General features: G+C 32.4%; 2 protein-coding genes across 3 annotated transcripts; one reads left to right on the top strand and one right to left on the bottom strand.

Moving 5' to 3' along the window:
- The first annotated feature begins 6239 nt into the window (after nucleotides 1-6239).
- On the top strand, nucleotides 6240-9272 carry LOC145626262 (uncharacterized). Its single transcript, XM_081678695.1, has 5 exons — nucleotides 6240-6775; nucleotides 7208-7522; nucleotides 7895-8077; nucleotides 8377-8595; nucleotides 8787-9272. Exons 1-5 carry the CDS (start codon nucleotides 6353-6355, stop codon nucleotides 9189-9191), a joined length of 1545 nt encoding a protein of 514 aa, XP_081534821.1. The 5' UTR covers nucleotides 6240-6352; the 3' UTR covers nucleotides 9192-9272.
- Nucleotides 9273-9511: 239 nt separating this feature from the next.
- Nucleotides 9512-12367, bottom strand: LOC145626263 (uncharacterized). 2 transcript variants are annotated; one of them, XR_014110980.1, is made up of 7 exons: nucleotides 12211-12367; nucleotides 12076-12112; nucleotides 10727-10787; nucleotides 10516-10635; nucleotides 10328-10401; nucleotides 10009-10245; nucleotides 9512-9929 (listed from the first exon to the last, which is right to left on the bottom strand). XR_014110980.1 is itself a non-coding variant. In XM_081678696.1 (6 exons), the coding sequence occupies exons 3-6, from the start codon at nucleotides 10772-10774 to the stop codon at nucleotides 10110-10112; spliced, it is 378 nt and encodes a 125-aa protein (XP_081534822.1). In that variant the 5' UTR covers nucleotides 10775-10787; nucleotides 12076-12112; nucleotides 12211-12366; the 3' UTR covers nucleotides 9512-10109. The 2 variants fall into 2 exon arrangements, 1 of the variants encoding a protein (XP_081534822.1); XM_081678696.1 differs by having other exon boundaries at nucleotides 9512-10245; nucleotides 12211-12366.
- Between the last annotated feature and the right edge of the window lie 849 nt (nucleotides 12368-13216).

Genomic DNA, 13216 nt, shown 5'->3' on the forward strand with positions numbered 1-13216 from the left:
GCTGTACTTCATTTTGGGCTTTATAGTCTAGTTGGAGCATCAAAAAAACTCATGAATTTACCCTTTTTTTTTTTTTTTGGTATTTAGAGAGTCACAAGGACGGGAATGAGAGTCATAATGGTCATTGTTAGGTGCACTTTGGGGCGGAAATTCCTTATTATCTCTTCACTTTTAAAGTGTCTAATCTATTATTTGGGATGTGTTTTTTAAGATACTGTTATATGTTGGTAAATTGGTATTGACAAACTTTTAAATAAAACGGATGTTCAGTAAATTACTGAACATCGGTTATAAAGTGACAATAAAATGTGCAAAAGTTACACTAAAACGCATAAAAGTTACCCTGACATATATAAGAGTTATTTATGCTTCATTGATAAATTTGACAAAAGTGACACTAAATTTGACAAAAGTGACACTAAATCTGACAAAAGTGTACCCGATGTTCAGTAAAATACTGAAAATCGGGTGTATACAAAAGTTTTCGATTGATATTGCTAACAAAAAAAGAAAAAAAAAAAAAAAAAAAAAAGGTTTTTCAATTCAATTTTGTATTATGTTGCACAAACGAACTAATGACTTAATGAGTACTTCGTATAGTTATGTCACTTGGTAGTTAGTACTTAGTAGTCCTTAGTAGTAGTAGTAGTAGTAAGACTAGTAGCACTGGCTGGTTTAAGTGTTGAATATGGAGTCACTTGTATACTCTACGTAGTATTTCTGTAAGTCAACTTGTATTTTTTTGTTTTCTTAGACAAACTATAAATCAAAATTTTAATTTGAACCTTGATAATATAACGTTGTTAACTGTGCTTTTTATTTGAAAAGAAATCTACGTAGTAGATATACAAGTAGTTTGCTAGTCATATGTTCATATGACAGGCTCTCGGTAAACAATATATGCACAATATAAACTAAGGCTAATAATTTTCTCATAAATCTAATAACTATCATTAAAATAATTATATTTCCCTGAATGAGAAGTATTCAAATATGAATATACTTTATAGCACCACTAAATAAATAACAAAAATAACCTCGATAAGATATAGTCCAATATATAATACCTAATGGCTAACAAAAAGTATATAATGTCTCCATTTAATTAATCCATTTTAAATTAAACCTTCAATTTGACATTTAAAAAACCTCCACGTGTGTTGCATTAAGCTAAGTACGTACAATCACATACGGCCAAATCATTTCTTTAGATTAGGTGGAATCATAACGTTCATAATCTACATGCCTAAGGTTAAGCAATAGCTCCCATCATATAAGTCACTACCATATTTTATCCTTCCATTATTAAAAAAAATCAATTTGATGAGTACTTTAATTTTTGTTTTGTACCTTGACTTATTGACTTAATAATCCATATTTACAAAGTTTCCCCTGAAAAACAATTTTTGATTTATTTTATTTTTATTTTATTGCCAAATTAAATTATAAATTAAGGAAATAAAGTAAAAATAGATTTTAAATTACCTAAATTTTAGGAGCAGTAAAAAAAAGGTCATGGGAAATTGTAGTACATGAAATTCACCTACCTAGCAAGTGAGTGGGACCCAAAAAAACGGTAAATTCTTTAAAATGATGATGATTGGGGTGTAAAGAAATTAACCTAACCTAATATTGTCCTTTTAACTGGTTGTTGTGCTAGAACTTGAGTCGTCTGCTTTCACTTGGTAAGTAGTGTAGCTAGCTAATAAGTAGCTAGGACATTTTTGTTGCTAGCAACTTAGCATTATGCCATTATGTTGTGCCTATTATTGGTATAGCATTTACCACTATAGATCTTGATTAGTTGTACTATGGAATAAGTTTTTATGTTTGTATGCTAAGTGGCCCATCATTGACTGCGACCGTAGCTAGCTAGTTATTTTGAAAACTCTTGCATTCCACGGAGTATAGCGTTAATGATACTTCAATTCGTATTTGTACTACGGAGTTTATAAGTAGCCAAGATTAAATACGGAGTATATAGTTAAATACACTATACGATGTATCTCAAATCACTATACCTTTTACTCTTTTATGCATTGTTCTTTTCGCTACAAAGAAATATGGTATTTGGGTTTGAATTTTCTAAAGGTTGGATTGGTCTGAGTTCTTTCTCATCTGGTTTGATTTTATTGAACACAAACGTTATCGACTTATCGATTGTATACTACTCCCTTCGTTTTTAAATACTTGCTCCATTTCTATTGGACACGCATGCCGATGCTAATCTTTGATTACTGATATCTTTAATTATCAATAGATATAACTTCTAACAATTGAAAATTAATAATCTATTCATTGAGATGATTCCAACAGATACCCACACGACTATATTTTTTCTTATGTATAAATCACAAACATTAGTCAAAGTAGGATAAATGAATAGTGCAAAAGATAGAAATAGAGCAAGTATTTAAAAACAAAGAGAGTAGTACATAAGGAAAGACATAACTTATCATGTGATATCTTATTAAATTCGCCTTATTAGCTATTTTTCGAATAAGATGGAAAGAGCAAATTTGGGTTGATATTATGTGGATTATTAGTACATATATAGTCGGGTATATGGCTCATGCATGTATGAGTTAGCTAAGGCATATGAACTTGCCAATAAGTTGGTTAATACATGTTTTTTTAAGCTAAGAATTACACTAGTACACTACTTTTATAAGAGATATTAAATTATAATCTTACAAAATCCTTTATAGTTTAATAATATTGAAAAAATTCTACTGAATTAATAATTTAAGTTGATTTTGGAAGAAGTACATCTATCAATTTGAATTTTAATTTTTAAAGGAAAGAAGAAAGGTATTATCGATCACGATTGATCCATGCATGTGCGCGGTGCGGACATGCAGTAGAAGTCCATTGCTTCGTTTGATACCAAATCACCAAGCATAGCATGATAGCATGGACCACGGCACATTAATGAAATATTCAGTGTATGGTACAGATTTATCCCCAGCCTATTCATAACTCATAAATTAAACTACTTATCTATCTTAGTATGGACCATAATTCTTTTGAAATTTTCATTTATGATGTACTCCTAAATTATTACTCGTATATAGTATCAGATGTATTATGTATATGCTTGTAATGTGAATATTAACATTAACTAACTCATAGAGCCATAGTATATTCTATTTTTTTAAAAAAATAGTTATATATACATGTACATATTCGAGTATTAACATTAAAATTGTTTATAACAGCTTATTATATTACCACAGTACTACTTAGCTATATGAAAATTTTACAAAATTAATTCTAGACCTGTCTAGATAATATGACTATCCTTGAGTAAGAATGCGAATGTATCATCTATAGGTTCAGTTTTTATAAGGATACATACAGTGATACGGAGTATATTAATTCGATTAATACGTATGATTACGCGTATATTAGGGCCAATAAATTCAAACATGTATTACTCTACAAACCATGCTAGCTATTTTTCATCATGCGGTACTTTACCCTACAATTAATTCCTAAAATTTATGTCTTACTGTATGCAGTGAATACATAATATATTCATATATAGCATTAAAATGTTGCACCCCAAGTGTTATGTGATCGATTTTGTTGCAGCCTCAAAAAATGGAAATATCATCACAAATTGGACGTGATTGACCAATATTTAAAGAGATTCCTCACCCCATTCATATTTAAAGAGAGAGAAAGTAAGAGGATTGGGGAATGATTAGTTGTATTTGCCAGATTATAAAAATGCATGTGGTCTGCAAATAATTAATTTAAATACTACTAATATAATTGCGTATTACTATATGTCAAATTAAATGTGTGACATAATAATTATAATAGTTAGAATGTGCTTCTACGGCACGTACATTTTGATTATGAAGTCTCAATTAATATATTAATTAGCTCTAATTTGTAATCAATGTTGTAGAATAAATCACTGAAAGATAGAGGACAGAATTAGGAGCACCACCTTGTCAACCATGAGCTTAGATATACGTATCTAAGCTACAAGGATTAAATCTTTCAATGCACCGGCAAAATACTAAATTATCATACGGAGCATAATTTAAAATGTTAACTGTATAAGATATACGAGTATTAATGGCAGAAAAAAGTTTAGTGCGACAATCAATCTTGTGTGAAAGTGTGGAAGTATACATATAAAAGGATTAACTATCTTGATAAAATATGTGATACTACTTGACTACTTGTATGACTTTGCCTTAACTTACCATGACATTTGAGTCCATCACAAGTCATAGATGGAAATCATAAATCATAAAGTAAACATGTGAATAGTATTTTTTTCTTATTCTTGTGTCCATACAAATTTTTTAGTAAAAACCAACATAAATTTAGAATTTTTCTGAAAAGTAATAAACCAAATAATAAAAAATGAAAGATAATACAAGTATGCTTCAAAGCCTCATACTTAATTACAATAATTATTTATCAAACTTCAAATTAGACATTATCACTAATATATGTAATTACTTTAAATTATCTCAACACAAAATTTTATGATTGAAAATCTTCGAGTAGAATTGAATTGTTTGCATATGTCCCTCAAAGCCCCTTATCCATAAGCATTACAACACACATTTTGTGTTGTCGTAGCAAGGCTAGCTATAGTAATAATTTTAATGTATGTAAAAGGTTTTGATGAGACTTGCCTACAACAAACACACATTGGCTCGTATTAAATATTTACTTTCATTCTACTAATTGTAAGGTTAATACCTTCCTAATATCAAATCATTATTTCAAACATAACTTTAAACTCACCCCATTATTATAAATCAATTAGTGTCAACTATCAATACTTAAAGTTGCTTAATGTAGTATTGACTTCCAAAGTAAAGAAGTAGACAGAGCATAGAACTAAAGTTACCCAAAATTGGGTAGGGGTGTGTGGGGGCAGGGTCTTACAAAAAAGCATCATCAAACACCAAAATCTAGGAAGAACAAAGATCTAGGTACTCTTCTTCTAATTATTATAAATTCAATTATTTTTATTATTACAAAAAAATAAATTAAAAAAAATGAAGGGAATCCATTTATTGCATTGCTTGCATTTCAAATCTCTGTTCTTTCGTGGAATCGAGGCTGCACGCCTCTCACTCATTTTTTTGCGTTATTTTTTGAAATTTTGAGGGAAAAATGTGTAGTTGTGGACTAAAAAACAAATTGAATGTCTAGTAATTATATTGATCATTAGTACTAAAATAAGTACTAGCTTGATATATTAATTTCTAATGGGTGATTATTACGAGAATTTGTTTTCCTAATCAAGGATGTAATAATATTAGCCAGCTAGGTCAGTCATATGTTTGATTTTTATAACACAATACTAAGAATTGCATAGATAATAGAGATTTGAATGTATATAAGATATACAAGTAATGCATGGATTTTTTTTTTTTTTTAATCTTTCTTTTTTTGACGAAAATGTATGAATTAATCTACATAATATTTAATCATAAAATTTGAGTAACTCGTTAAAATAAAGTTTGAAAAAAAATCATGTTACATCCCTAACTATTCAAGACATATCAAATCTATTGTGATTTTGTAATAGTCTACTTGTCCATTATTATTCATGCAAGTGGTTCAAAATCACACTATCATTATTTGCTTATTGGCATATAGCCAATATCTTTTACCTAGGGTCAATACTCAATTATAACTTAATAAGTACACCACTATACAAGATCAATATAATTATATAATTCAAGCTTATAAATCATAATAATAAAAATAAAAACAAAAGATATCAAATTGAATCAATATAAAATGTTATGAACCTTACAGTATCTAAATATATTTTAAAAATTTTAAACTCTATCTACATAAACTAACTCGACACAAGATTAAAATTCAAAGTTCATGTCAATGAATTTACAACTATAATGCCCGCAAATCCAACCACCAATAAATTACGAAGTATGATTCTTAATTTGAACTAACTTGACAATAGATTATAATTCAAAGTTCATGTCAATTAATTTACAACTACAGTACCCATAAATCCGACCGTCAATAAATTACGAAGTATGATTCTAGATTTGAACTAGCTCGAGGCTCAACTCGTATTCATATATGGTTCGTTAAAACTCTCTCTGCTATTACTCTAATACTGCATGCACTGCAGCTTGTACATTCGCTAACCCTCCCCTTTCATATGTTCGTTATGGCCCATCATTCGTAAAGTGGACCCCACTTTCCCGTTATATCCCCTCTTTTCAAATTTTTCTCTCTCCTCAATTTTCACCCACACTACAAAAACTAAAGGGGCACTAAACACAACGCAACAAAAGCCTCAAAATAAAATCAAACAAAACAAAAACAGAGGAAAAGAGAACACATGACCACGGTGAGGCGACCAAAATGGCACCCACAACCACCGCAAACACCTAGAATCCTCCACCTTCCACGGCGGACTACTCGCCGGAAAATACCCACAAAAAACGTCCCTGTTAAATCGATTTCCGATGTAAGCTCGTCATTTCTCAGACGATCACAAAAGGGTAAACTAGAGAATTTATTTGACCAAGAAAGGTCATTTTCTTACACCATTCCTCCGGTTGTTTTACTGAACTCTAGCGAGAGAGGTAAATACGATAATGTACCCGAGAGCGAGGAGGAGAAATGGAGGTTTCAAGCTGATATGTTGAGGGCAGAGTGTAATTTCTTGAGGATGGAGAGAGAAATTGCTGTTAAGAAGTTGGAGAAAGAAAGGGTAGTTTTGGAAAAGAGTTTGAAGTCTGCTGTTCATACCCTTCTCTCTGTTAGTTCCTTAATCTCCTTTTTTTTTTTTATTGAAATTGATTAATTTTTAGTTCAGTATTAAGGATAATTAGCTTACAAAACAGAAATTTATTTGTCTTACAAACATTTTGCTTTAATACCAATATGACAAAAAATATACTCCGTACATTTATTTGAATTTATGTTTCAATATTACAATGAAAGTAAAACTTTGTAAGATGAAATTAATTTCATTTGTCTTATATTATTGGTAGTATGTTTAGTTGTCCTATTATGCACTGTACTTTTAATCACTTGGTATGTGAAAGGACATGTTTTTTTTTTTGAAAATTGATTGTCTTTTCCTGCAATGCTACTGTTTCTGTCATTCTGTTAGTTTTAGCCTAATTCATAGTTTCACTAATTTGAGTATTAATTTTTAATTATTGGATTAATTATTGATCAATGATAGGGAAAGAAGAAAATCCGGGAGGGCGAAAGCGGAAATCCAACATTAGAGGAGGAGATTGAGAAGTTAGCAAAGAAGCTTGTAGAGCTACAAAGGAACTCAAAGTTGAAAACCCCTGAAATTCATAATTGCAACAGTAACTTTGATAAGCAAGCGTCTTTGCTTCAGAAACAACTCGAAAAATACAGTGAAATACAGGATGAATGTTGTGTGAAGGAGATATCAGAAGTAACTTCTGTTAGTCTTCCAATCAATTCTTCAAAGGAGGCAAGCATCAAAGGGCATGGTTCCTGTCGTCGGTCCACCAGGTTTAATGATGTAAGAGCTATTCTTTGCTTGTTTTTATCGTGATTTTTTATAGATTTTGTGCTAAGCTATTATCTACCTTGTACAAGAGGGCTGTAGAAGTTGGTACATTGTTGAATTGTGTTGAAATTTAGTTACCTTGTACAAGATTTTTCGCTTATATGGGAAGACTTTGATTCTTGTTTAAGTAGATTTAGAGAACATGCTACAATGTCGATATGTATGTTAGAACATAATTCCCTTCCAATTAATAGTATGGACTTAGTTTGACCTACATTGTTAGCTAGAATGAACCAATGAAGTGTAAATTTTCAGTACTATTGTATAGTAAATTTGAATTTTTGAGCAATGAAGATAATTGTGGAATGAATATATGATTTGCAGGTGGAGACTTTGAGAAGAAAAATGGAGGGGTTATCAAAGGGAAAATTACTTAAGAGAATGGAAGAAGAGTATGGATACATGTTGTCAGCAACAACCAACTATTCTGTCCCCAGTTCAGCTTCTACTTCAAAACGACATGACCTAGCCGAATCATCTTCCTTTCCATTTCAACAATCCTCACAGGTATGTTCATTCCTCTTCAGCGATCGCCAATAGCCAGACCTAAAATTTGTGTATAAGCTTCTGAATTCCCTCATATAATGGTTGTTTACTTATTATACTATACTAGTACTGATCTTTGTTCAGTGGATCAGAGTTTTGAGGCTGTGTTTGGTTCGAAGAAAAACACTCTGAATGGAACTATATTTTCTTTAGAAAAGATTCCTACATAAATCAACTAGACTATGTTTTTTACCTGAAACTTTTAGTGTACTTGTTTCATTGGATAGCTTACCAGTTTTGTGCTAAAACATGATCTCCAGGAGGCAAAATCAGGGGAGCTAAAAATGTGCTCAGGTCGTTGTAAAGCTATAGTAAGGAGGATTATGGAACAGGTAAAGGCTGAGACAGAACAATGGTCTCAGATGCAAGAAATGCTAGGGAAAGTAAGGGAAGAGATGGAAGAAGTGCAGGCTTCTCGCGATTTCTGGGAAGAGCAAGCACTTGAATCTGAGCACAAAATCCACAAACTAGATTCTGAGGTAAGGCTTGTAACCAATGTTCATCTTCTCCAAAGTCCTTCAGTTTTGACCAAGGTAACTTAAAAAGACAGTCTGATCTAATAATCTAATATTGCCTGTTATGTAGGATGAAATGAGCATAGTTTAGATGTATGCTGTTGCATTCTTTGGATATAGATTAGTGCTGATGAATTTGAATTGCTTATGATTAGGTTGAAGAATGGAAACAGAAGACAGTTTCTCTTGAGAAGAAGGAAAATCAGCTGCAAAAACAGGTACAAGAACTGCAGCAGGAGCTTGAAAAATTCAAGGTTGAAAAAAGATGTGAGTATGATGTGAAAGCGAGTAAAGATATAGCACCAGTATCACTTGGAGCTCAGCTTGCAAGAGAAAAGCGAATGCTAATGTGTCGTGTTAAAGGAAGCAATCAAACAAATGAAAATGCTGAGAACAAAGAGATTGATTTCAGTGACGCAAAGAAAACAGAGCAGAAAACTAGCAGCAGACTAGGATCGTTGAATCGACATCCATTCAAGGAAATAAGTAATTTGTCATCACCTCTTGTGAGGCAGAACAGTAGAAGATATGTATACCCTTTGCATAGTCCTAACTCCTAACTCCTAAAAATTTCTCAGGTAGACCTTTGAGAATGTTACTAATGAGGCTTAGAAATAAAGTCTTTTTTCTCATGATAAAAAGAGTGAAGTTCGGTCATTTGAATGTGATCAATTTTGTCTAGACTGTCAACAATGGCTTAGGAATAAGCTTTAGGCCTATTTATGGCGAAACACCAAAATTATTGCATTACATGATCAAGAATGAAAATACGCAAATTTTATCACTAATAAATCCATATAAATTGTCCACTTTATTATTAAGGATTGAGAACATAATATGTAATACAGAGTAGTATTTATAAAACATGAGACGACCCCATTAATCACCTTGATAATTGGTGTTGGCTTATTGGGTAAGGACAACCTTTGTGATGGAGAAATATTTGCCTCTTTTATTCAAATTGGGCTCGATCTAGGCCCAATTCAAAATCCTTTTTTCAAGGGGATGGTTTTAGGCTCAAAAGCCCAAATTTACATGGCCTAATTACACATTCAAAAAAAAAAAAAAAAAAAAAAAAAAACCAATATGGACATCAGATTTTGGATTTGTGCAGTTCAATCTCTCGGCTTGCGATTACACATTTAAGTCAACATGATTCTTCAAAGTGAAGTACTAACTCCATTCCAGGAAAAAAAAATTTGTATATTGAAGAGGTAGCAGACTCACAGTTATGAGAACAGGAATACCCATACTTCTTTATCGGTAATCTAAGGTGGAGAAACTATAACTAGATCAACCTTTACAATAAAAGCGGTCTTTCAATTAATGATTCATATATATAGAAGTAAGAGAGTGCACAAAATTTGGCAGATATACCTGCACTTGTAAACAGCTTTGGTTGTCCTCAGGCAAATCCATGATTCACAGCAGAAAAAGCAACGGATCAAGGTCTAATTAGCAGTTGAAATGCTGAATCTTCATTGGCCGATAGGAACAGTTTGAAGTAGGCATTTGACATTATTAAGGCGATCATTCATTTCCTCATTAGTTGCATCGATCACCCTCAGCTCCTTCATCTCTTCCTGCCATTTCTCAATCTGCTCCTTGTGGATCCTATAACAACCAATATATTAGGGGAACAATGTAAGCTTCCCATCTGTATGTAATCAAGTAATATTCGCATTTAATAGCTTACATGAGAACTCGCTCTTCATAATCCTGGCTTAGCTTGTTGAACAGTGACTTTCCAGATTCCAGCATCTCAGAAACCTGAAAGAATTGTCAAATTATTTACTTCTGATTTTCTGAATACTTGAACAGTGAACTTGGGCACTATAACTCTACAAATGCAAGGGATGCATAACATTATTCTAGCATGATTACCAGTTGATTATATGCCTCAACTTTCTCATGAAGGCGAGCAATGCCAAGCCTCATTTCACTCTCTTCTTCCCCATTTTCTTCATTTAATTCACCTCTGTCCTCACTTCTTTCATGCTCCATCTAGCGAAAGTTGATGAGATATTAGCTGAATGTAAAGAATTAATCTAGCAGCTAATAAAATTGTATTACTTATTAATCTTCTACTGCATACATCATTTATCTTGCGCTTTCTTGCTATTTGGGTGTCTTGCTCTTCCATGTTGATTACTATTCTGCATCCACATGTACAGAATTAATTATAAGAGAGCCCAATTTTCAGGCACAAATCAGGCAAGTCTTCGAGCAGGACGCTATAAGAGCAAGAACAAAAGAAACCAGTGTACAACATGTTAAGGTCGAAACTAAGTTACTAACACATGAACATATAGTATCATGCTAGATTGCTGGTTCAAGACATCAGACAGCATAAAGCATGGAGGCCACAAAATAAGACCATTTATTGCCTGATAAAGATTTCAGAACAGATTTCTATGAAGGAAACAGTTGCTGTCCACGTAAAACCCGAAGATAAAAGGTAATCAATAATCATGTTTGGTTGATCAACCTCTCGAACACGCCATTTTCATACATGCGCACAAGAGCTGTTATGGAACATGCACAGCACAGCCGCACACTGACACCAGGTAATGATCATGAATGCAGAGAAGTCCTAATATCAATTAACAGCCAACCATACAAGTATATTGTAAAGACACTTAATAGTTAATACTCGCACAAAAGATTAATTACCCTAAAAATTGTCAATAACATTACTGGCACATTTTTTTTGCTGTTTTGCATTCAATAATTTGTTATTGCACAAGGACAACAATCAAATTCATTCTACACCATAATTTAGAGTTCAAATTTCAGATGAGCACGAAACACGAGTAAAACGGTCTTCTCGAACTTGATCTCCATTTTAGACAATAAACGCATTTGTATAAGAAACAGGTTTTCTTGAATTAACACTGAATTCAAAAAGGAATCAAAGCAATTAGGTCACATAAGCAAGCGATGAAAATTTCAGTACCAAAGATCGCCATTAACAATTCCTTCGTTAAGTGAAAACTAAATTCCTTCCATCAACTATCATAGTATCATGCTACCTAATGATTTTTATAAATAAAAATATATGGCATAAATTTCGCACCAAACATTTTAAAATTTGAGCTCAACCAGCAATTTATCGGCAAACTTTTGACACTTGATGAAATTACCAAATTAAATCAAGCATTTCATGATAACTGCAATCGATTTCATACTTTGATTATGAGCAACAATCACAAACAAGCTGAAGTGAAAATCATGAACCTAAATCAGTTGAACATCGATTTGAAGACGTATCCAAAACCGCAATTTAGCAATTCGACAAATAGAGCAAAAATAATAATCAAATATTCTATCAAACTAGGTTTTCCTTTAATTGATAATTTAACATGATCAAATAGATAATTCAAAACAATAACCTAAAATCCAGAAATTCGAGAGTTTAAATTGCTTGAGTAAGTATGAATTTACCTTCAATTGCGCTGAATTGAACCTTAGAATTCAACAGCTGCAGAAAAATGCATCAGAAAATCGAGATTAGCGAAATCATGTAATTAGGAATGGCGAATTTTGGGGATGATAATAGAGAAATTGTAGAGAGAGAACCTGTTGTTTGCTGATCTTGAGAGCGCGAAATTTGAATCAGAGAAAGTTTTGAGGTTTATATGGGTTGGACGCCTTGCCTTGCCTTAAAGGGCTCAAGGTCATCATCAAACCAAAGCCGAAGGTCCAAATACACCCACAACCGCACTCATATAGTCATATGGTTCGTTTTTCTGAGGGTTAAAGTCATGATAGGTGGAAACCAAAACATATGACGTAAAATTATAGGTTCGTCTATATGATGTGTTGTACAGGACTAAAGGCAATTTAATGAGGCATTAGACTTTCTTGCTATGTCATTTGCTAGTGGCATGATTTTACTAAGCTCGACATAACATGGTGATTAAGGACACAATATACTTGCCACTATTAGAAACTTAGCGTACACCCATTTTTTGGACTATATACACAATGACATCATATAGCATACTCCATAATTAATATAATGTGGACTACAACCATCTAATCTGTTGTAATCATACTCCATAATTAATATAATGTGGACTACGACCATCTAATCTGTTGTAATGACCATGCTTACTTTTTATTACTGGGATGATTGAAGCAGGAAATATGTTTCTTCTTTAAATCTCCATTATGATACCTACAAACAAAATCAAGGTGAGTTATACATCTTAGAAAGAGCTTCTTTCCGATGAACTCTTTGATTGCGGTTGGGCCATCTTATTTGTTGTGTTTGCTACTTGATTGCCTGGGATTAAGTGGTGATAAGAAGGAATCACTACATGACCTGCATAGAGATACATTATGATGTGTTTCACATCTCAGTGCTATCTCATTGTTTTCGAATAAATAAGATATATAGATATCACTCCACTTGGAACCCTTTTTTGACTTGCTTGTTTTCATGAGGTGTTAGTGATGACACTAGCCCACTCACTATGTTGCTTTTGGTCAATTATGACTGGTCAAATTTAGTCACAAATTGTGTTGCCATTTAAAGTCCAACATAACTAGACGTTTATACAATTTTTTCATGCTCAACAAC

This window comes from Chenopodium album, chromosome 4, assembly GCF_948465745.1.
Source record: "Chenopodium album chromosome 4, dcCheAlbu1.1, whole genome shotgun sequence".
NCBI classification, from domain to species: domain Eukaryota; kingdom Viridiplantae; phylum Streptophyta; class Magnoliopsida; order Caryophyllales; family Amaranthaceae; genus Chenopodium; species Chenopodium album.

Coding starts and splice junctions, on each gene's coding strand:
- LOC145626263 (XM_081678696.1), bottom strand. CDS start 10,774: ATGGAAGAGCAAGACACCCAAATAGCAAGAAAGCGCAAGATAAATGAT. Junction 10,636..10,726: donor GAAAGCGCAAGATAAATGAT/GTATGCAGTAGA, acceptor AACTTTCGCTAG/ATGGAGCATGAAAGAAGTGA. Junction 10,402..10,515: donor TTGAGGCATATAATCAACTG/GTAATCATGCTA, acceptor CAATTCTTTCAG/GTTTCTGAGATGCTGGAATC.
- LOC145626262 (XM_081678695.1), top strand. CDS start 6,353: ATGACCACGGTGAGGCGACCAAAATGGCACCCACAACCACCGCAAACA. Junction 6,776..7,207: donor CTGTTCATACCCTTCTCTCT/GTTAGTTCCTTA, acceptor GATCAATGATAG/GGAAAGAAGAAAATCCGGGA. Junction 7,523..7,894: donor GGTCCACCAGGTTTAATGAT/GTAAGAGCTATT, acceptor TATGATTTGCAG/GTGGAGACTTTGAGAAGAAA.